The following is a 20,781-nucleotide window of genomic DNA, read 5'->3' as shown; positions in this document are numbered from 1 at the left end:
AGCCTGTATCCAGAGAGGTAAGTTGGACAGAGTGGTTTTAACACCCTCTGATGTCCGTGAATTCTCATTGTCCGTGAAGGCAGCAACTCATCTGCTAACGAGTGCTAGGAAGAAAGCGTAACCAAAGGAAGGACACTTAGGGATTGTGTTCAAAGCTTGCTTTACAAGTGTTGCCTCTTTTTTTCTGCTCAACATGCTCAATCCTCAGAGATCCCTGTCCGAACTCCCCAAGATGTCGTCTGCCAATCAAGTGGAGAGAGCAGTTCTGGTAAGATACTGTTTGTGTTTTGTGTTCGTCTGCAGGGCAGCTAGCCGCGTCACTCATTCACTTTGACTGGATTTGTTAAAGAGCGGCACTCAACCAAAATGCCCACGTTGCTTGACTAAATAAGTGCATTGCTACTTTTGCTGCAGTTATGCATTGTAAAGTTTAAAATATAGTCAGCCGGGTCACCATCGGATGCAGGTGCAGTAAAAGCAAGCTTGCACTGTCACGTTTGGGTTGTTATGGTGGCGGGGAGGCCCGACCGAACCTAACGTCGGAATTAACGCTGATGAAATTGTGTCATTGTATTTCTTTTATTTTATTTTACTAGTGTGACTGACTGCTATACTGTCCAAATCAAAATATACTGTCATTTTCTATTGTAATGCCTCATATGATGTTTGTCTGATTCAATTTATAATAGGAGGAGGAATTCAACTGGCTTCTTAAAGAAGAAGTACATGCTGTTCTTAAGCAGCTGCAGGATGTCCTCAAGGTAAGACTTTAATCATGTTAAATTAGTTCTCATCTCGAGTTGAGGCTGACTGTCGTATTATTGCACAGTTCAAAAGTCATCAATTTTTATTGATCAGCTTCTGAGAATATTGACTGCTCTTTCCTGATGCCTGCATTTTTTTTGTTTTGCTCCTCACCAGGAGGCTTCAAGACGTTTCACCATGCTGACGCCTGGCCTGGAGAGTCAGCTCAAACAGGAAAATTTCATCCTGGGCAGCTCAACGTAATGCCAATTACCATTTTATTTAATGACTCGGTCTGTGTGGTATTCTCTGTCTATGGAAGTCATGAGTTCCACATGAAGATGTTTATCACAAAAACTGTTGTTCTGCAGCATGGATCAGGTGAAAGGAGTGCTGACACTACAGGGAGAAGCTCTGACTCAAGCGGTGAGCTTGAGCTGTTTTGCATTGTCCTTGTGTGAAAGGTGACGCACCATTTGTTTCACCATCACATTTTTCTCATTTGTTTTTACTTTAAACAGGACATCAATTTAAAGGTTGCAAAGAGTAGTCAAGTGCTACACTTCCAGTTTAGGGAGGACAAGCAGTGGAAACTCCAGCAGGTACGTTAAACTGCATGGTTCAAATAACGTCTCCTAGGGAAATGACACAATGTTGGTATTTGTTTAAAAAATGGAATCAACACATTCAAGCAAATCTTCTCAGATCACAGTTGCTATCAAGTTCAAATTCCTGGGACATTTCAAAACAGTTGAATGAATCTGTAATTAACTGATGAGGAAAATACTGCCAAATATGCAGTTTATTTATTCATTAGTACTATTCATAATACTCTATTTGCTTTGGTTGGCTGCAAGGTATAATCATCAAAATTGTAAAATCATGAAATATTTTAATCTGTTTGAAATGGATCTCTTTATCCAGTTTCACTTTTTGCATTGAACTGCAGAAATAAAATAAAGTTTTCCACAATAGTTTAATTTATTGCGATGCACCTACACGATAGATCATTCTAATCCCTGCTAACCAAAATTTACATGAGATTTGGCTCTCCAATCCTTACGCAATTATCATTAAAAGGATTGGCTTATTTTTTGGTTAATATCTTCATATTTGTTTTTTTTTTTGCTAGTTATAGCTCATCGAGACTTCAAATTGTCATGTGAAACTTGAACTAATAACGTTGTCCTCTAGCTCTTAAATAAACAGCACGTCCACACAAAAAGTGTTGTCGACTCGCGTGACAACGTTTGCAAACATCCAAAACAAGCATCATATAATTTGAAGAACATGACAGTTGGTTAGCTGCCGGCTACTTTGATGTTTGCATTTTCTCCCTTTTAAAATGTCCTTTTCTTCCCACATTACAATTACACGCATGATTCAACCCCGCTTTTGTAATTGATATGGAATGGCGCCCAGTTCACCTCTTGCCAAAAGTCAGCTATGATCCTTTTGATTATCAGCAACACTTTAATTGTTGCCATCAAGTTGTTTGCACACAAAACGCAAAGGCAGAGGAAATCTTATTTTAATATTTAGTCGAAAAGTTCAAATCATTTCACCCTCCCGAATGTGAATTCAAGTGCAACGAAAGGTATTTGCGCTCATCGGCTTTTTAGGCACGGGGACAGAAGAGAAAGATTCTCTCCAAATCCTCTGACAACTTCTCCCTCTCCTCTCTTGTGTCAGATCCAGGATGCGCGAAACCATGTCACACAGGCTCTTCAGTTGTTAAGCAGCCATGATGAGAATTATGACTTCAAAACAGGGGCAGAAGTGAACAAGGTTTGCGCAATGTATCAGCGTGCATGTATTATGTAGTGATACCTAAGCTCACCATTCTATTGTCGCTTTAGCTAATGGACGCTGTGATGCTCCAGCTGACACGCGCACGAAACCGCCTAACCACCCCAGCGTCCATGACACTGCCTGAATTGGCCACTAGTGGGTTGATGGTACAATGTTTTTTTCCACTTAAGACTTATTAGGCTCAGACACTTTAATGCAGTGTGACAATTGTTTGCCATCCCTCCATCAGAAAATGTTCACTCCTCCCATGCCTGGTGACGTAATGGTGAATTTCTACATCAACTTGAGCAAACTGTGTCTCACCGTCTATCAGCTTCACGTCCTGCCTCCCAACACCACCAAGGTTTGAACACACGATCAATTCCAATTCATTCAAATACTCTTACCGCATGAACTAAAATATTGGTTGTTTTTGTTCTTCCTCCTTGATAGAATTTCAAACCAACTGGAAGCTCTGTGCTGCACAATCCTGGGGCCATGTTGTAAGATGAAACTAATTTGTTTGTCTGTTTTGTGGCAAGTCCTTCCATCCATTAATTTAGTTTCTAGTTGGGTTAGGCCATTGTTTCGCACATTGTTACATGGGCTAAATTGAGGACTAAACAACACAATATAAAAATGTCTATATAAATAATGGACAGTTGGTATTTTCCGGACTATAAGGCGCACCGGACTATAAGGCGCAGCTTCAATGAATGGCCCATTTTAAAACTTTGTCCTTGTATAAGGCGCACCGGACTATAAGGCGCACCATTAATGCATCATGTCAGATTTTTAATCCCAATCAAATCATTCTCCATTTTATCTTTTTTATTTCAACTTCAGACGCAACAAATTACTTTATAATCACAAAATAATGATTTTGATTCATGATTCATAGTCTTCAGCGGGCCACTTATGATTGATTTCATGACACAATGCTTCGGGCCAGTTTAAATTTAGGAATTTGGTCCATATATAAGGCGCACCGGACTATAAGGCGCAGTGTCGGCTTTTGAGAAAATTTTAGGTTTTTAGGTGCGCCTTATAGTCCGGAAAATACGGTACAAATAAATTGTGTGTCATAATAAAATATTTTAAGCATCGTTCAACATTGATGAGCACTGCGCTATATTGTAGTGCATGTTGTCAATTCATTTTTTTTGTCGCTTCTTCCCAGTGAGCTCAACAACAACCGGTTTGAGGTGAGCCACGTGCACAAGGTGGAGTGTGTCGTCCCCTGGCTCAACGATACGCTGGTGTTTTTCACCATTTCACTACAACTTTGTCAGCAGCTCAAAGACAAGGTGTGTCATGTCAGCTTCACTATTTAGTGTGCACCTAAAAAAACATGGTCTACTTCACATTGACTCTTTTTGTCCACAGTAGATAAAAAAAAAAAAAACTTTTATGGGAGGCATGACTAACAAAGTGTCCTTGTGTACCTGCAGATTTCTGTCTTTTCCAGTTTTTGGAACTACAGACCTTTCTAATCACCTCACAGTCAATGTCTGACTTAAACAACCACACAAGTGTGATGGATATGCTCTTATTTATATTGGTAGCTATTCTCAAGCCAGTTTAAAGTGTTGCATGGTCATCAGAAGCCAGTTAGACGCGACAAACGTGTTTGCCGCTTTCATTTTGTGACCGACATTCCTCTGTTTTGCATTTCACAGGACTGACTACAACCTGTTCTTGAATGTATGTTTTTATTTGAGTTCTTTTTATGTTCAAGCAATGTTGCAAGTATCGATCATGTTGTACTTTCCAGTTGTTGTTGTTGTTTTTTTTGGGGGAGGGTAAACGCTAATCTCGGCACTCAGGCGAAAATAGTGCAAAGGGAGACAGGTTATGGAATGTTCATTTCCATTCACAGAGAGATGAGTTTAAATGTTCATAGATTCCCTCACATGCAAAATTTTGGTAAGTGAAAAACTATTCATGAGAATTATGGGAATTTTACAGGAATCAATGGGTATATATACATATGCATTAATTTAACCACATGCAGTTCTGCTGAGGATTATTGTGCTTTGGCAGCAGTCACAATCCAGCTTTACATTTACACTAAAGTGTGCAATAAAACTGGAATAGTTTGTGAGATGTTTGCAACCATTAGCCAGGACAACATGCACCACCAATACAGTATGTTGTGGATCTAATACAAGTAGTGTATATCTGTGCTGATTGATTGGTGTGTTTGTTTTACTCTCAAAACACAGTTGGTTAGTGGTGCAAATTTGGAAAATTGTGGATGTGAATACTAAAACAGCATTAAGATCAACATGTCTTTTGTTAATCACCCGATTGGGTGTCATTCATCACATTCCTGTTTAAATAAGCTAATCAGTTCTGAATATATTTATTGAAATGTTTTGCACATATATTGTTGATTCCCTGTGAACCAAATACTAATAAAAAGGCTTTTGTCCCAGGAGCCATTTGGACATGTCACAAAGGATTTCATAGGTGTCATTGGTCACATACTAAAAATGGTGTTAAAAATCCCAAACATACCATTAAAAAAAATTGATACTAGCACTTGACAGACAGCAACATGTATTTTTCACCTACAGTGTCAAAATGGCTTCTGGGCTAAATGTCCTTTTATGAACAAAATTATTCCAGCAAGTGTTATTTACTTAGAAAATAATTATTTGAATATAGAATTTATTTATCTGTGCAATAAAGAGTACATGTACGATCATCAAATTTCCAATGCCTCATTCCCTAACTAAATGAATGTTGTTATGATCAAGCTTTAGCATTAGCTTTTGAATGATATATATAGCATATCTAGCTTCTAAAACAAGCAGATTCTACCATGGCAAGAAATTTGCTGCCATAGATTATGACATAAACACCAAAAATTTGAATACATATGAAGGCAACAAATGAAGGTTTGGAGAATGGTGAATATAAAATTAAACGTGCTCCACTATGTTACTGTACACATGATACACTGACATTTTATGAAGTACAAATATGAAAGAGCTGTTTAAGTTTTGCATTTTATTAAATATAAAAAAAATAAAGAAAATGGAAATTCATCACAAAGCATTCAAACATAGTGCAATCAAAGCTCATTTATATTAGTGGGACAAAATCACAGCAGGTACAAAAGAAGAAGTGAACAATTCATTGGGTGCTGAAACAAAATCAGATTTTTAAATGCTAACCAAAGATATTAATGCAAACTCTCCAGTTGCATTGTGCTTTCAGCGATCATGGTTCCAAACACATGTTCTCGATGCCAACTCTCTGATGTTTAGGCTGTTAGAATAGAAGAGCAAAAGCAACAATTCATCATCCATTTTATATTCATGCCTCTACATCGAATGTGGAATTCAGTGTGAAGACACATCATCTTCATAACTAGAAAGTGAACATTTAATTGCATTTCTAACTATAAGTGCTGTTCTAACTACTTATTGTATGTGTTATTTTTGTTGTTAATTTTCACCTTCTCATCACAGCAGCAGCAGCAACAACAGCGGATGAGTACCAGAAGGACCAGCAGGACAATCAAACCTGCAAGCACACATAGCAGCATATATCAGGATTTCACCTTAGTTTATTATTATTATCATTATTTTATTATTATTATTATCAATAATATACAACTTAAAAATACAGTGGAGCCTATCCATTAGGATAGAGACCGGGCCGGCTCGCAAATAGCAAAAAATCAGCATGGAATTGATGTCCACTGGCATTGGAAGTAAAAATAAAAAATAGCCAACCTCACCTATGAAGACTAAGAAGACGACACCAAACCCAATGTCCCATTCAGACTGAAAGAACTGTTTGGACTCCAGTCTGGAAATTACATCATTGAACTGACTCTCAAAGTCCTCGTGGGTGCTTCCTTGTCCCATAGTACTGCTTTGCTACCAAAAAAAAAAAAAAAAGACATAGTTGATGAGAATGCATGTTTATTGTGATTATATTATATTTCCAGGTACTGCAATGAAATCCCCATCCCTTTGAATCATGAACAGTCACCGTGACAAGAATTTATTGAATGTTTGTGTTCAGTGTTGCTATTGTATAATACCCACCCCAATTAGTCTTCAAAATGAACCCCCGTCACCCCTATTTCTGAAATGATGCCCCTTTACAACTGTATTTGTTGTGTAAATTGTTAATAGCTTATGTACGCACTACCTGGAACCAGGAAACGCCACCAAAATGTTGATGTTTTGAACTTTTTATGTCATCAACCGCAGTAACATACTCGGTCCACAAAAATATAATAATAATAATAATACCTTTGACACATTCAAACACCGACTGGAAATATTCTAGGCTATAGAAAGCGGAACTATATCGTGTACTGTATTTGTATTTATTTGTAACATATATCCACGCCGTTCATTTCTGGAGACCGCTACTTATCAGAATCTTTACCCTTCATTAATTAAAAAAAACACTATAATGACGTGAAAGTAATTCAAAGATTTCAGTAGGTAAATACAATATATAAGAAATAATTATTTGTCATTATTAGTACTTGTCTGCTTACCAGTATCTTTCCTGTTTTGTTTTAATTCCCTTCCGTATTTAAGTTCTACCGACCTGATCCACCTGTTTGACGCAATAGACTTCGCCTCTGCTGCCACAGACAAAATCAGAGCAGTAAATCTTTAACCAGGAGTCAGTTAGTTAAAATGCAGTTTGCGTTTGGAGGTTGCTAAGAGGCGTGTAAGAAAATGCCTTCAATAAACAATTCAAGGTGCGATCAAGTGGGTTACATGCATGCAGGTTATAATTTAGTCATCACGTGATTATATCGTCGCGAACCCTTATCCCAGTACATCGACTGGTCCAAGTCATTAAATGCACTCAACGGGAACAGTGCAAGTTGCGCAAACTGTGGTTTATGTTGCTAAAATGTGCACTTTATTTTTGTACGCAGCTACCCTATGTGCTGAGATTGTTTGTTTTTTTGTTATTACACCGCATGATGACATTTAAATACAGTTCAACTAAACTTCTGGGTCCTCATTTGTTGTTTAACTCGGTGTCACCAATATCACACCGTCATATGCGGGGATCGAACTTATGGTGTCGGGACACAAGATGGGCAGGTGTACTCCCGGGCACAGGGAGCAAGTGTATGAGTGCCCTCCTGCACTATTTGCGACCTCTGCGCGATGATGGGCGCATGCGCAGAAGGTTACAAATGTATGAAGGCCACGGGAACAAACTGCATAGGTTACATCAAAAGTGAAGGTAACAATTATGATATGATGAAATCATTGGGAATGTAGATTATATAATTGGTAATAATCTGGTATTTAAATTTGAAAAAACATTGTATTTTGGCACATGAACAGGAATTTTACCAAACGTCGCCACTTTCCCGCGAGCAATGAATTGTGGGTAATATGCTTCGACTGAGTGTGCATTGATGCGCACTTTGGATAATGTGTCACCCTACACACTCGTACCCTCGACGGGCCCGCCCAATTGAAGGGCACTAGTGTTACGCGTGAGTATTTGGAAAGGACCGAAGTAAACAAAGCGTTACGTGGAAATCGGAAGTGTACGCTATTTCTCTTCCGGTTTATACTTCTCCGTCGCTGTAGAAGTTGTTTCGAAGAAGCAATGTCTGACGAACCGGCATCGTCTCTCCGGATATCGGAGATCAAGGATCCGGTGATCTTGTTCGAGCGCTACAGCACCGAAGACATCCGCGGCATAGAGCGGAAAGTCCGCGGGGAAATCGAGCAGAAAAGGGAGGAACTGAGACAGATGGTGGGGGAGCGCTACCGGGATCTGATTGACGCCGCCGACACAATCGGAGAGATGAGGGAGAGCTCGGCGAGTGTTGTCCAGTCCATCCAAGACATGTATCAGTACTGCCACCGACTAAAGCAAGGCAAAGTCTGCGTCAGCAGCCGCATTCCAGAGGTAAACCAAACCTAGTGTTCCACAGTTTTTTGTTTGTTTGCCGCACCTAAACATTTCTTTTCTAAACGATCATTCTGAAGTATAGACATCCTTTTAATGTATACACTGATTATGTTGTGTGATACACTCGGCGTGGAAACTGTACACAAAGATTAAGGCGTGACGATCGCTCCAAGAATCAACCGACCTCGTCAGTCTCAGCTCCTGCAACTTTTTGTCCAGCAGGGCAATCTGAGCATCTGGACGGAATGATCCAAGTTTGTAATGAGACTAATGAGCTCCAGTAGAACGATTCTTTTATATATTTAACCTTTACTTGGGTATGCAATTGAGAGCTATGACATGACAATTGGTTGTGCAATTATGCTATCGAATCAATGCAGTTTGTCATATTAAAAATCAAATTACTGCTCTTGAATGGCACTGCATCGAATGTTTTCCTTTGTTTGTTTGTTTTGAACTTGCTTGGACAGTTTTCTGCCAAAATGCATATTTTATTATGCAGTGAAGTTTGAAAAAATAAGAAGACTGCGAAAAATGAAAAGGGTTTAAACCACACGAGTTAATTATGCTCACAAAATGCATCCGTATTTGTGTCTTTGTCTAATAGAGGCAGTGGCAGGACAGTTTTTACACTATGGCCTCTCAGATTAAGCTCCTATTGGAGATTCCCGAGCGCATCTGGAGCGCCATGGAGGCCTCCCAGTACCTTCAGGCAACTCGTCTCTACCTGCTGTGTTGTCGTCTGCACGGTCTCCTTCAGTTGGAAGCCGGCACAGGGGGTCATTACAGTCCTGCCCTGACCCGCTTCCCTATCCTTGTCCGCCAAGTAGCCACAACTGGTCACTTCAGGTACTTGCTGCTTTTTTTTTTTGTTTACCTTCATAGTGACACAAAGGCAGTACAGTACATTGAAGTTTTGTCATTGTTTTCCAGGTCCACCATCCTTTTAGACAGCAAGTCTCTGTTGCGGGGTCGTGCAGTGTCTGACCAGGCCATTGCCGAGGCCCTCCTGTCCACGATGCTGCTGGAGGACAGCTCCCCGCGCCAGGCACTTGCTGATTTCTTGTTAGCACGAAAAGCCTCCATCCATCAGTTGCTCAACCAGCCCCAACATGGTAGCGTAACATAAACAGCATGCATGCCAGGATACACATCAGGCTTAAATGTTGAAATCATACTTAGCTTCCAAGTCGGTTGTTGGGAGGAACAACAGGTATGCAAGGACATCAACGGGCCGGGCGATGAATTGAAATGAAATCATGATTTCAGATTTGGCTTCACACAACCACAAAAATATGATACTGTACTCAAAGACAAATGACACATGGCGTGGTGTTAATGGAAGCTCCTATATTGTAAAAGCACCCTCTATTTATGTTCCCTTCACTTTTTTGTGTCAGGTGCGGGTATCAAGGCTCAAGTGTGCAGCCTCGTAGAACTGCTGGTGACCACTTTGTTCCAAGCATATGCTGTTTTCTACATGCACCCTGAGGGGGGGCCCAGGCCTGGGGAGGAAACCCTCAGCTGTGGCCTTTTGTTTTCCATCCTGGAAAATGTCACGTCAACTGCATCTGCAGGTAAGTAATATTTATATACATTTAGGATCACTAAAGTACTACACGTTGTCGCCATTCAATGGAAATATACAGTATGGTCAATAATTTTATTTACATTTCACCTGCTGAAATCTGAATTCTAAATTCTGTCACTCTCTCTTCAGCTAACGATAAGAATGTGCTTCAGGACGACACAAGTACAGGCAGCTGGTTTAAGTACCTGCCCCCAACTGTCACGGAGTTCCAGCCGACGCTTCGCACACTTGCGCAGCCAATCCAAAGAGAGCAGCTGCAGGACACCTTACAGCAATGGATCAATACGTAAGCATCAGTCGGTCAATTTGTCACGAGAAAAAAAATAAGCGAGAAGAAATCTTCTCATCATGAGTCTTGCTTTCAGATGTAAGGAGGACATCTGTCATGGTGTTGGTAGCCTTCTGGTCTATGTGAAGAGTCTGAAGGGACTGGCAGCTATTAGAGACGCTGTTTGGGACCTCCTCTCCGCTGATTCCATCAGTCAGCATTGGAACACAGTATGCCAGCGGCTGCTCGAATGCCGTCTGGCCATCTGGGATGACTTCCTTCAACAGCTCTTCCTTCAACGCTTGCAGGTTAGTTAGCGTTCACAATGATAAAAGATTAGAGCGATATGTCTCATTTCATTGGATGCATTCATGGTCCGCCAGGCTATAACCAAGGAAGAAACCGAAGACATCTCGACGAGCTCGGTGCAGCTCCTTACCTCAGCTGTGAGGGATCTTGAGGGACAGACAGCCAATAGTCGGGAGGCCCAGTATGAAGTAGACGTGTCTTCCTATTTGTGGTCGGAGTCTCCGGGAGACCTGCCGAGTGATGCAGGTTGGGTCAGCGTGGCCCAGAGGGGGGAACAGCAGCAAAGAAGCGGTTTGGCCATGAAGACCCAGGCCCTGACACCCTGCGTTCAAAACTTTTGCTCTTCCCTGGACGCTAAGCTGAAAGCGCGGCTTGATGATCTCCAACACTACCTTCCGTCCAAGGAGTCAGGTTGGTGTGGCTGAAAATCAGTTTTTCTACTTTTTTTTTTTTTTTTTTTCTTCTTGAAGACAATTGTCGCTTTCATATTTCAAACACACAATCTCACAGGGAGAAATTCAATTTATTTGTTGGTGTTTCCCTGTTTGAAATGATCAGCGTCTTTATTGGATTCCTGCAGGATTTGGTGGGGATCCGATCATTTCAAAAGAGAATGTTTGTCGAAATGATCTTGCCTGGATATTTCAAGGTTAAAATAAAAAAAAAAATCGTACTCCTCTACAGGCCCAGACGCCCTATCAGTTCCAATTTCATCATCAGGACCGACAGAGGGCTCGTCAGCATCCTCCTTCAACCGCTTCACCGACACGCCGGCAGTGGAGGAGGCTTTACGAGACGGTTGCCTGACCTGCGTTCACCACATTCTCTCTGCCGTCCGTTCCGAATTAGCTACAGTTTCGCCAGAGCCCAGCCCAGCCAGACTGAATTCAGTCCTTTTCATGGCAAGGTTGTGTCACTCTATGGGGGAGCTGTGCCCCAATTTGAAGCACTGCATATTGGGACAACAGAGTGGCTGTGAGGCCACAGCCAAAGTGACCCCGAGGCAGAGCAAGAAATTGGGCAAAACAAGGGCAGCCCCACAGGTCAGCGCTGCTCAGGCCAAGTGGGCAAAACTGAAAGAGGAGCTTCTCAACTGCAGCATGGAGGCCTACCACGTCTGGAGCTCAACTCTCTCAAAAGTAAGCACTTATCAAAAATTGTCCTTTTGTAGTTGTGTGTTGTTTTTTTCCACATATCTTAAGATTTCTTTGGATTTTGCCACTGATCATGATGTTGCGGCTTGAAGAGTTTTAATAGCTTGTTCTTGTTGATTGCCTCAAATTGTGAAAATGGGATTAAAATGCTATCCTGTGACTTCTCAGAGGTTGCTGGAGAGGTTTCGTACAGCTCTTCACGCAGATACCGCCGGTGCCATCTTAACAAATGCGACAAACTGGGAAGATTTCGAGATCCAAGAGGAGGCCGAGTCAGGGAGCAACGTTACATCCAAAATTCGTCTTCCTGTCCAGGTCAGCTTCACCTTCAATTCATTTGAGACCGTTGGATTTACAATTCTCAAAGGACGTTTACACCTTTTGCAGGCATCATTGTTTGTCCAGTCGCTGCTCTTTGAGCTGTGTGTTGAAGTGAACAGGGTTGGGGGTCACGCACTGCCACAACCCACCTTGCAGGAGCTTCTGCAAGACTGTCTGGATCAAGCTTTGAAGCACTACCAAAGCCTCACACAGAGAGGACCCAGGGTGACTCCCCAAAAACAAACTTCTTCAAATGATCATAGAATTAGAATTTGAGAGCATAATTTGTCTGCTTTCAGGAAGGAGCGTTTCCAATGACTCAGAACAGAGCATTGCAGATGATGTTTGACCTCCGTTATCTTAACACTACTTTGTCTGCCAATATGGAAGAAGACAAGACCGCCAAATTCCATCAAGATCCCAGGTAATATTGTCAAGTAGTTGTCAAGAAATATTTGAAAAGATCCAAGTGAATTAAAAAAGGTCAAACCTAAATAACCATGAATGCTAAAATGGGTCAAATGTATAAAGAAAGTTAGAATATGAATACAGCATGGGAATATGTTAAATGAAAAGACATTTTTGGTGTTGTCTTTCAGGATGCAGGAAGTTTGTGATTGGTTGGAGGGTCACATTGACCCTTTTGACCTGGATGTGTTCACACCGCCACTGAATGCAAACCTTAGTCGTCTCTCCCAAAGAACATCGGTACCATACTTGAAACTTTTCATCAATAAACATGTTGCAAAGGGTGACTTCAATGCAATTGCTTTCCCCCTGAATGTTGGTTTTCAGGTACTGTTTGGACTGGTGACTGGCTCAGAAAAGCAGTTTGCTCCGAGGAGCAGCAGTGTCAACACTCAGGAGCCTTACAACATCCTTCCAATGGCCAACACCCAAATCAGGTTTGAACATTTAGAATGATTTGTTTAGATGTACCTGTAGTTATAATAATTAATTTGCCATCGGTTTTGTCCTCCCACAGGTTTGGGTTGTTGCCCCTCAGCATGTATGATAGGCGCAAATCGAAGTCAACCGTCAAAGGCTCCAATGAATCACACCAGCCGGTGAGTACCAATTTCTGTTCTCGACTGTGGAAAATTGTCAAATATGGTCAGCCTTCATTTTTTTGCCATTTTTTTATTGTTGTGTTTAATCCCGCTTAAATGTGGTTTGTTCAATTTTCCCAGACATTTTGAGTGCGAGAAAGCCAGGCAAGTTCATCAGTGTGTTTGTTTGTTTGTTTGTTTGGTTGCAGTATTAGTCAAAGGGCTTTTTTTTTTCTTCATTTTGGTGCATTTGAGTTTCATCATGCTATTAGAAATTAATTGTGATTGATTGAATGAAAATGAAGGAATTCTATGATGCTTTGGTATTACTAATCTTTTCATACTCGTTGGTAAAACCTACACCACGGCCAAAATGATCTGCTGTCAACCTTAATCAAGTACCTGGACTGGTTTACAAAAAAACGTATGAATTGATTACATCCAATCCAACTCACCGAGATTCATGGTATGAGATGATGTTGTTTGTAAAGCTAAACAGTAAATGATTTAATTCAAATGCAATTATGATACAGTTTGCAACAGTGGGCTACAGTTAGGATGAGAAGGCTGAAAGGGATTTGTTTTTGTTCTACTAAAAACACTGCAATTGGGGTTATATTGCATTTTGTTCAAGTTGATGTACATTTCAACATTTATGATGGTGTTTTTACTTTCCATTGCAGCCTATTCCATCATCCTCAGCAGACAGTCTGGAAAGCTTCCAGCCGGGCAGCCTCTTCCGACAGATGGCAGAAGAAGAAGACACAAACTCTCAATCTTTATTTAAACTCGGTTGGCTATCTGGCATGACCAAATAATAACTTAACATACACTTTTTTTGTCGTCAGCATCATGTCTATTTGCTAATTAGGGCTACGTTTGGAATTTTACTCTGCCGCCTGAATAACGGCACATTTGAACAAAGGACAAATTTCTGTATGAAAATGATTTTTATTTATGTCAAACTGTAATTTTTTGAGATAGAGCATATGGGGATTTTTGTTAGCTGCAACCTTTCCATCCATGCAACCATTATCTGAACCGCTTATCTTATAATTATCAAAATTATGTTTAGAATAAAACTGTGGACTGAATCTTTGAGTTGTATAAATATTTTCCAAACTTCCACCATGTGATTTAATATACGTATATATATATTTATATATATATACACGTGTATATATATATTATATTTATATATATATGTATACTACCAAGAAAACGTACCTTAAAACATCCAGACAGCCCAAAAATATTTGACGGGACTGATAGAAGATTAAATGTAGCATTTATTTCTACAACACCAGATGTGTTGTCCAACTAAATAGGCAGCTAATGCGATTACAAATAAGGTTATGTCTTAGAATATAATAGAAATGATTTATGTATCCGTTCTACTCGTGCAACCAACTTTTACTTCTTTCTGTCAATTTTACTCATCATGGCTTTGACATCGACAGGGGCAGAGGCAGCAGCAGCCTTTGCCTTTTCCTCTTCTTCTTGCTTCCAAAGGATGATGGGATGGATACCCGGGCTTCGATTCTGAGCGTTTTGCTCCAACTGGGCTTGACTACAATGACAAAGAAAGAGATGACTGTTACCAACTGACTTTTTGAACTGGATGATATTCTTCTTGACATGTTCAAGGTTTCTGTTCAACTCCAGGTAAGATGAAACAGAATGTGATTAGTACTTTAGTCACTAACCTGAAGTTATGAGGCTCAGGGTTCAATGCCTTCTTCTGAATGTCCTTGTACACTGGTGACTTGAGGTAACGGAAGAAGGTATCCTTTTTCATGAGCAAGAAGACATGTGTTTGTGCAGCCTCCAGCACATAGCGGTGAGGATGGTCCAGGCCTTTCACTGTCAGACCCATAGTCCTGCCATCAATGTTGATCCAGCGGGGGGCGCCAGGGGCCAGAAAAGCCCTGGAAAAAAAAAAAAAAAGAAGAATTATGTTGTCTAACTTGCCTTCCAAAATGCATGTTTTTGACTTACTTAAAGATGGTCTCAGCTTTGGTTGACATGGAAGCTGCAGTTCCCCACTTGAGCTCCTCAGCTGCTTCCCAGAAGGCTAAATTCTCCCCTAGAATAAACAGAATTATGAGTAATACATAATCAAATGTGACCAAAATGGTGAAATACAGTCAGGAAGCAAATGAAAAATGCTCAGTCAGAAAATAATATTGAAAAAAAAAAAAACATACCACTAAACTCCTTCTTTAGGAAGATCTTGAAGTCGTCCCTGCCTCGCAGATCAGTCAGTAATTCAAACAAGCTGAAGGACCAACGCTCCACTCGCATTTTTGTCGGAACATCAACCCTGTTTACAATACATGCATGAGAATCTCGACACTATGCTCTTTTATTTTTTTATCCTGTATTGCTCTGACCTTCTCATATTGAGATTCCAGTAAGAGTCATTGTCTGTCTGCCAGGGGTTGCTGGGTAGGCAAGGTGCCAGGAAGGGATCATGGTTTTTGTAGGTTGTAATATACTTAACCAATCTGTCGGGACACAATTATTAGGAAGAGTACATTTAAAAACTGATCATATACGTATATATGGCACTGTAACGATAAACAAATCCGTCTCCTGATGGTGGGAATGACGGGATGTAATTAAAACTTATAGGGTACTTCCAAGATAATCAATTTCAACTTACGCCCCAAGCGACACACTGGATTTGACTTTTGACCTCATGATAGCTTGCTGGTAGAACATGTTCTAGAGTAAAAGACAAAATTTCATTTGGCGTTTGACAAACTATAACACAGACACAAAGTTTTTGCGTCCATGTTTGACAGCCACTTCTTACCATGCGTCTGTATTGGTCAAATGTGATTTTCTGAAAGAAACACAAAGGAAAACCTTCATTTTAATTTGTTCTCTGATGAAACACAGTGTTTTGAGTAATAACAAAAACTACTACCGTATTTTCCGCACTATTAGGCGCACCTAAAAACTTCCAATTTTCTCAAAGCTGACAGTGCGCCTTATAATCAGGTGCGCCTTATACACTACCGTTCAAAAGTTTGGGGTCACAAAATTGTTTGGGTGACCCCAAACTTTTGAACGGTAGTGTATATATTTATTTAGATAATTATTTATAGATTATATATATAATCTTCTGTGTAAAAAATCTTATAATATATATGTATACTTATATTCATAGATTATATATAATCTTATACAAATATAAGATATAATTTATAATATTTAATTCATAATATTTTATTATAATAATATTTACACTACCGTTCAAAAGTTTGGGGTCACCCAAACAATTTTGTGACCCCAAACTTTTGAACGGTAGTGTATATGGACCAATATTGAGCCACTACAGCAGGCGTGTCCAAAGTCCGGCCCGCGGGCCAAATGTATATATCTTGTATATGGACAAACTTTTAAAATGGGCCATTCATTGAAGGTGCGCCTTATAATCCGGTGCGCCTTATAGTGCGGAAAATACGGTATTTTGAGAACTGAATAAGAAGAATGACGTCTACATCGTTGGGAATAAACACAACTGTCGTTAAATTAGAACACAGAAAACTGTCACGCTTTTATCATCAAAGTAGGAAACCTGAAAGAAAACAAAGTGAATAAATTAGTGTGAGCACAAATGGTGTGACAGTTTAAAACTGAGTGAGTGAAGACTGACCTGTTACCTCGTCTGTGTTAGGATCAATAAGGCGGTCTGGGCCAATATCCAAAGCGCTATAAGTACGACGCTGGACACAAATACATTGGATTTGTACAAAAAGTACATTTTGTAAAATGACATAACACATATAGAGACACTCACTGGTGGTCTGTTCACAATCCAGTAAGCTCTCTCCTGGCAATCAAACACAACACGATCTGGCTTCTTTCTCTCTCTACCAGCTCTAACAAAGAAAATAAATTCTCACATTTGTCTATGAACAAATTGAACCAAATAAGTCGGAAGATGGAAACACGTACTTGTATTGCTCGGTGGCCTGCATCACGATAAAATCCCACTTGTGGAATAGCCATTTATGCAGGTGGTTGTAATCTGCCTTTTTTTTTTTTAAACAAATGCAGAAAGTTGAAAAATGTTAGCTTTTTGTAGAGACCCACGACATGAATGACAATGTCAAGAACAGTCGATAAGAAGCTTGCGCAATAATTCTTGACATGCAGTAAGTCCAAGTGGCCACTTTGTAATTTTTTTAATCCTGTTCACTCACAAATGAAGATCAAGTAACTCACAAATCAAGTTGCCATGATTACAATGAGACCCAAAATGGACTATTTAATGCCTAAATAAGGACGACAACGTTGCTTTTTTTACCTGTTCGTAAGGTTCCAGTATGCCTTGCTTGCGGATGTTTCTCTTTGCCAGGTAAATAGCTAAAAGACGAAAAAGAGTCAGGTGTATGTATATATATAAATATATAGACAAATTCAGTGTCATAATCACCATAGTCCGTATCATCTGCAACCCATTTTTGCGTCGGCCAAAAGTATGGCGTCTAGAATGGTAAACATGGAGAATAAAATGAGAAGGTGCTCGGTCAGTAAGATACTAATTGACTGGCACTGACACTCTTGGTAAAAGTAGATCAAATAAATACTTTTTTTTTTTACTTAAGTAAAAGAATATGTACTGAAGTAATAAAGTAGACATGTTTGTTTGACTGTCAACTACAGTAGATACAATACCACATAGACTGTAACGGACTGCTAATTAATTAAAAATAATAAACTAATTAAAAAATAATAATTAATTATAAATACATTAAATGCATCAAATACGCATACTCCACAAACCACAACACATTTACAAATATTGTAAATGGAGCAGCAAAGGTTAGGCTGGCAGAGGCTGACTGGGGATTTGTGAACTGGAACTGTCCGTGCTATCAATCAATTTTAGCCTGCAGGCATCAGTACTGCCATCGATACCAAACAGAGCCGGATAGTATTTGATTCTTTTATTCTACTGGTTTGTCTCATAGAAGTATCTTCGTAATGGCCTATTTCTGCATACAAATCCATATTCTGCTTTACAAGCTCACAAACTTCTTTTTTTTTTCTCTACCTGAAACCGATAAAGGCTGTTGTCATTGCACATGACCAGTTTCTTGTGGTTCTCCAGGGCATAGATGTAACCATAGGCCACTAACATGGTTCCAAAGGTCTGGGCCTCTGCAAGACAAATTAATGATATGAGGTGGATATGTCAAATTTGTAAAATGACAGACTTTAAATATTTTTATTACATATACCTTCTACAGTGATCTTCATCTTGTTAGTAATCCATGCAATGATGTCTTTACCTGTTTGGAGACCGATAATAATTTGCAAGTATGCAAACAAAATGTATTTAATAATTTTATCTACAGGAGGTACTAAATATATCCTTTAAAGAAAACAATGTGAGGCCATGTAACATCCAGATAGGTTGACCTTTTCCACTCCTGATCTCTGACCAGATTAAAGTCCTAGTTTGTCTTCTAAAGAAGTGTGCAATGCTCATCCAATTGAGGCCTTCTTTATATATATAGTCTGTTGTAGGAGCTTAGACATCCGTGACAGCTTGTGTTCACTCTCAGCTTTTTAAAATGCTTTTTAAAATGCAATTATTTCCCCAGAATTGCATTTATTATGCTTTTGCCACTCACCTACTCCTTTTCAGCCAGTTTTTTTTTAAAGACTGATAGAAATAAATTGTCATTCAATTGAAATGTAAATTCAAATGTGTATGTAAATGTTGATAATGATCAAACAGGCAGTTAATTCACAATTCTCAATTAATTCCTACTTCTCTACATTGGTGTTTTACCAGCAATGACATGTGGAATGGTGGTGACGTTGAGTTTTTGTTCAGAGCCTTTAAGACCACTTTTGGGGTCTTGCATCTCAACCACAATGGTATCCAACTGTAAATGACATATAATGGTAATAAATCAGCCAGACACATCATTTACATGAAAAAAGATCTCTTTTGTTGAAGCACATTTGTACAATTTATTCCATTCATTGTGAAAATATTTTTTCATTGTAATTTGGAGCACTAACTATAAAAAAATGACACAAAAACATTTCAAGCAGTGAATAAATAACTGATACAATGAATGTGTATAAAAATGACTCACCTTTTTCAGACACTGCAGACGTCGAAAATGTTGCACTCGGTCTGGACGTGCTGTTCTGATTGTCATATTTGTCGTTGATGAAGAAAATCACTTTCCTTGACACCAATGTGGAAACTTCACAACCATGAAGAAGAAAGTACCCTTAAAGTGTTTGCATGTGGTAGGGATGTGTGGGGATTGTTCGACAGAAGGCAAGGAAGGATTTAGCCACCAATTAGTCGCAGAAAGCCTCTTCATCCCTCCTGCTTCTTAGAACATTCCTAAGAAATACACTGATGCTGATGGAGATAAAGAAGTCCATGCATGTGGCACATTGCAAATGTGGGTTCATAGTGCATAGTATCATACAACTAGAAAATGCAATTTCTGGAGAAATTGCGTGTGAAGGCGAAAACTATGAATAACTTATTTGGGGAATGCTGCCGGATGATGTTGAAACGAGTTGAATTACTTGAGAAATGAAGAAAATTTGGTAAGTGGGAAGTTGTGGAATAGGTAGGCAAACGATGAACTAGCATAATAGGGATAAGTGTGTTGACAAAAATACTGCTGCACTACTTCTACTTGAGTACTTTTGTTACTGTCACGGCTCGTCCCCGATCATCTCCGTGGTTTCTGTCCGTGTGTCTGTGTGCTCGCCCCTCCCCTCCTGTGTGCCCATGATTCGTCTCACCTGCCTCTTGTTACCGGTCTTGTATTTAAGCGAGCAGGCGGGGGTATTTAGTTCAGGTATTAGCGGGAAAATGACGCCGGCGTGTGACACTCGCGGCTCAAGTGCAATTTATTTGGTTTCAAGGACTTTATAGCTTAAAACGCTTCTAAAAGCTTCCGTCAAAAGTGCCCATCTCTGACTTGAGGTGTTGGCTTTGCGCCTCTTAAAGCCTTCCACTGACCTAAACTTTCCCAAGCATTACAGCAACAAAGGACCCAATTACCGTGAATTACGTCTGCTAACTTTGATTCGACTTTTTCGGCATTTTGTATTTTGGCATTCACTTCAGTCTGGTTTTCAGTCTTGAGGTGAGCATCGGTTGCTCTTTTGTCACTACTGTAGTCACGAGTCTTTGGTCGAGTGGTTAACGTCATTGCCTCTTACACGATGGGAATAGTGTTCGAGACCAGCCCTTGGGCTGTACTTTGTCAATTTTCTCTCACTTCTGCATAAAGATTGTGACTCTTATTTTTCATTAATTTTTTTCCGTTCGCTTGTTTAATACTGCTTCATGATTCGCTGAGGTCTCAGGAAGTGGGCGGGGCAATGAGAATGAAATCCGATTGGTTGGAAAGGGGGCGCGGTGATGCAGACGAGGGGTCCTGTGATCGGTGGGATGTAAAGTGGTCGTGGCGTCGTAGATTTGAAATGCTGCCTTCCGATTGGCTGATGGATAAGTGGGCGTGGTCAGGCCCCTTTCAGTTGCGCTGTGATTGGTCAGACTGAATTTGGGCAGAGGTAGGAGGCGGGCAAATTGGCACTTAGGTTTTTGAAGGCAGGTTTCAGTCTTGAGGT

At 40.0% G+C, this 20,781-nt stretch overlaps 4 protein-coding genes across 8 annotated transcripts; 2 read left to right on the top strand and 2 right to left on the bottom strand.

The window, feature by feature from the left end:
* Positions 1–32: 32 nt before the first annotated feature.
* On the top strand, positions 33–4,578 carry rogdi (rogdi atypical leucine zipper). Its single transcript, XM_037256265.1, has 11 exons — positions 33–268; positions 690–761; positions 922–1,004; positions 1,116–1,170; positions 1,266–1,346; positions 2,437–2,532; positions 2,604–2,702; positions 2,786–2,899; positions 2,989–3,038; positions 3,716–3,842; positions 3,987–4,578. The coding sequence occupies exons 1-11, from the start codon at positions 194–196 to the stop codon at positions 4,026–4,028; spliced, it is 894 nt and encodes a 297-aa protein (XP_037112160.1). The 5' UTR covers positions 33–193; the 3' UTR covers positions 4,029–4,578.
* Positions 4,579–5,193: 615 nt separating this feature from the next.
* On the bottom strand, positions 5,194–7,260 carry smim22 (small integral membrane protein 22). Of its 3 annotated transcripts, none has more exons than XM_037256268.1 (4): positions 7,117–7,260; positions 6,287–6,428; positions 6,002–6,069; positions 5,194–5,811 (listed from the first exon to the last, which is right to left on the bottom strand). In XM_037256268.1, exons 2-4 carry the CDS (start codon positions 6,414–6,416, stop codon positions 5,764–5,766), a joined length of 246 nt encoding a protein of 81 aa, XP_037112163.1. In that variant the 5' UTR covers positions 6,417–6,428; positions 7,117–7,260; the 3' UTR covers positions 5,194–5,763. The 3 variants fall into 3 exon arrangements, with proteins under 3 accessions (XP_037112163.1, XP_037112164.1, XP_037112162.1); XM_037256269.1 differs by having other exon boundaries at positions 6,287–6,423; positions 7,064–7,226; XM_037256267.1 differs by having other exon boundaries at positions 7,064–7,220.
* A 682-nt stretch (positions 7,261–7,942) lies between these two features.
* Positions 7,943–14,275, top strand: cog1 (component of oligomeric golgi complex 1). 3 transcript variants are annotated; one of them, XM_037256264.1, is made up of 16 exons: positions 7,943–8,454; positions 9,065–9,306; positions 9,391–9,572; positions 9,858–10,034; positions 10,178–10,334; positions 10,414–10,624; positions 10,700–11,036; positions 11,310–11,764; positions 11,948–12,094; positions 12,167–12,325; positions 12,400–12,524; positions 12,700–12,808; positions 12,896–13,005; positions 13,086–13,167; positions 13,291–13,314; positions 13,833–13,930. In XM_037256264.1, exons 1-15 carry the CDS (start codon positions 8,149–8,151, stop codon positions 13,297–13,299), a joined length of 2,808 nt encoding a protein of 935 aa, XP_037112159.1. In that variant the 5' UTR covers positions 7,943–8,148; the 3' UTR covers positions 13,300–13,314; positions 13,833–13,930. The 3 variants fall into 3 exon arrangements, with proteins under 3 accessions (XP_037112159.1, XP_037112158.1, XP_037112157.1); XM_037256263.1 differs by lacking the exon at positions 13,291–13,314 and having other exon boundaries at positions 9,858–10,021; positions 10,171–10,334; positions 13,833–14,275; XM_037256262.1 differs by lacking the exon at positions 13,291–13,314 and having other exon boundaries at positions 13,833–14,275.
* Positions 14,276–14,333: 58 nt separating this feature from the next.
* rgs9a (regulator of G protein signaling 9a) lies at positions 14,334–19,434 on the bottom strand. The gene is made up of 16 exons (XM_037256261.1): positions 19,275–19,434; positions 18,962–19,058; positions 18,405–18,455; positions 18,218–18,324; positions 17,597–17,648; positions 17,468–17,526; positions 17,116–17,192; positions 16,958–17,039; positions 16,821–16,883; positions 15,968–15,997; positions 15,815–15,876; positions 15,543–15,656; positions 15,357–15,472; positions 15,148–15,235; positions 14,856–15,077; positions 14,334–14,719 (listed from the first exon to the last, which is right to left on the bottom strand). The coding sequence occupies exons 1-16, from the start codon at positions 19,338–19,340 to the stop codon at positions 14,563–14,565; spliced, it is 1,443 nt and encodes a 480-aa protein (XP_037112156.1). The 5' UTR covers positions 19,341–19,434; the 3' UTR covers positions 14,334–14,562.
* Positions 19,435–20,781: the final 1,347 nt, after the last annotated feature.

This window comes from Syngnathus acus, chromosome 8, assembly GCF_901709675.1.
Source record: "Syngnathus acus chromosome 8, fSynAcu1.2, whole genome shotgun sequence".
NCBI lineage: Eukaryota > Metazoa > Chordata > Actinopteri > Syngnathiformes > Syngnathidae > Syngnathus > Syngnathus acus.
This window is presented reverse-complemented; position numbering and strand designations above follow the sequence as displayed.

Coding starts and splice junctions, on each gene's coding strand:
- rogdi (XM_037256265.1), top strand. CDS start 194: ATGCTCAATCCTCAGAGATCCCTGTCCGAACTCCCCAAGATGTCGTCT. Junction 762..921: donor AGCTGCAGGATGTCCTCAAG/GTAAGACTTTAA, acceptor GCTCCTCACCAG/GAGGCTTCAAGACGTTTCAC. Junction 1,347..2,436: donor AGCAGTGGAAACTCCAGCAG/GTACGTTAAACT, acceptor CTCTTGTGTCAG/ATCCAGGATGCGCGAAACCA.
- smim22 (XM_037256268.1), bottom strand. CDS start 6,416: ATGGGACAAGGAAGCACCCACGAGGACTTTGAGAGTCAGTTCAATGAT. Junction 6,070..6,286: donor CGTCTTCTTAGTCTTCATAG/GTGAGGTTGGCT, acceptor GTGTGCTTGCAG/GTTTGATTGTCCTGCTGGTC. Junction 5,812..6,001: donor GCTGCTGCTGTGATGAGAAG/GTGAAAATTAAC, acceptor CTATTCTAACAG/CCTAAACATCAGAGAGTTGG.
- cog1 (XM_037256262.1), top strand. CDS start 8,149: ATGTCTGACGAACCGGCATCGTCTCTCCGGATATCGGAGATCAAGGAT. Junction 12,809..12,895: donor GTCTCTCCCAAAGAACATCG/GTACCATACTTG, acceptor GTTGGTTTTCAG/GTACTGTTTGGACTGGTGAC. Junction 13,006..13,085: donor ATGGCCAACACCCAAATCAG/GTTTGAACATTT, acceptor GTCCTCCCACAG/GTTTGGGTTGTTGCCCCTCA.
- rgs9a (XM_037256261.1), bottom strand. CDS start 19,340: ATGACAATCAGAACAGCACGTCCAGACCGAGTGCAACATTTTCGACGT. Junction 18,456..18,961: donor CATTCCACATGTCATTGCTG/GTAAAACACCAA, acceptor GTCTCCAAACAG/GTAAAGACATCATTGCATGG. Junction 15,236..15,356: donor CCTAAAGAAGGAGTTTAGTG/GTATGTTTTTTT, acceptor TGTTTATTCTAG/GGGAGAATTTAGCCTTCTGG.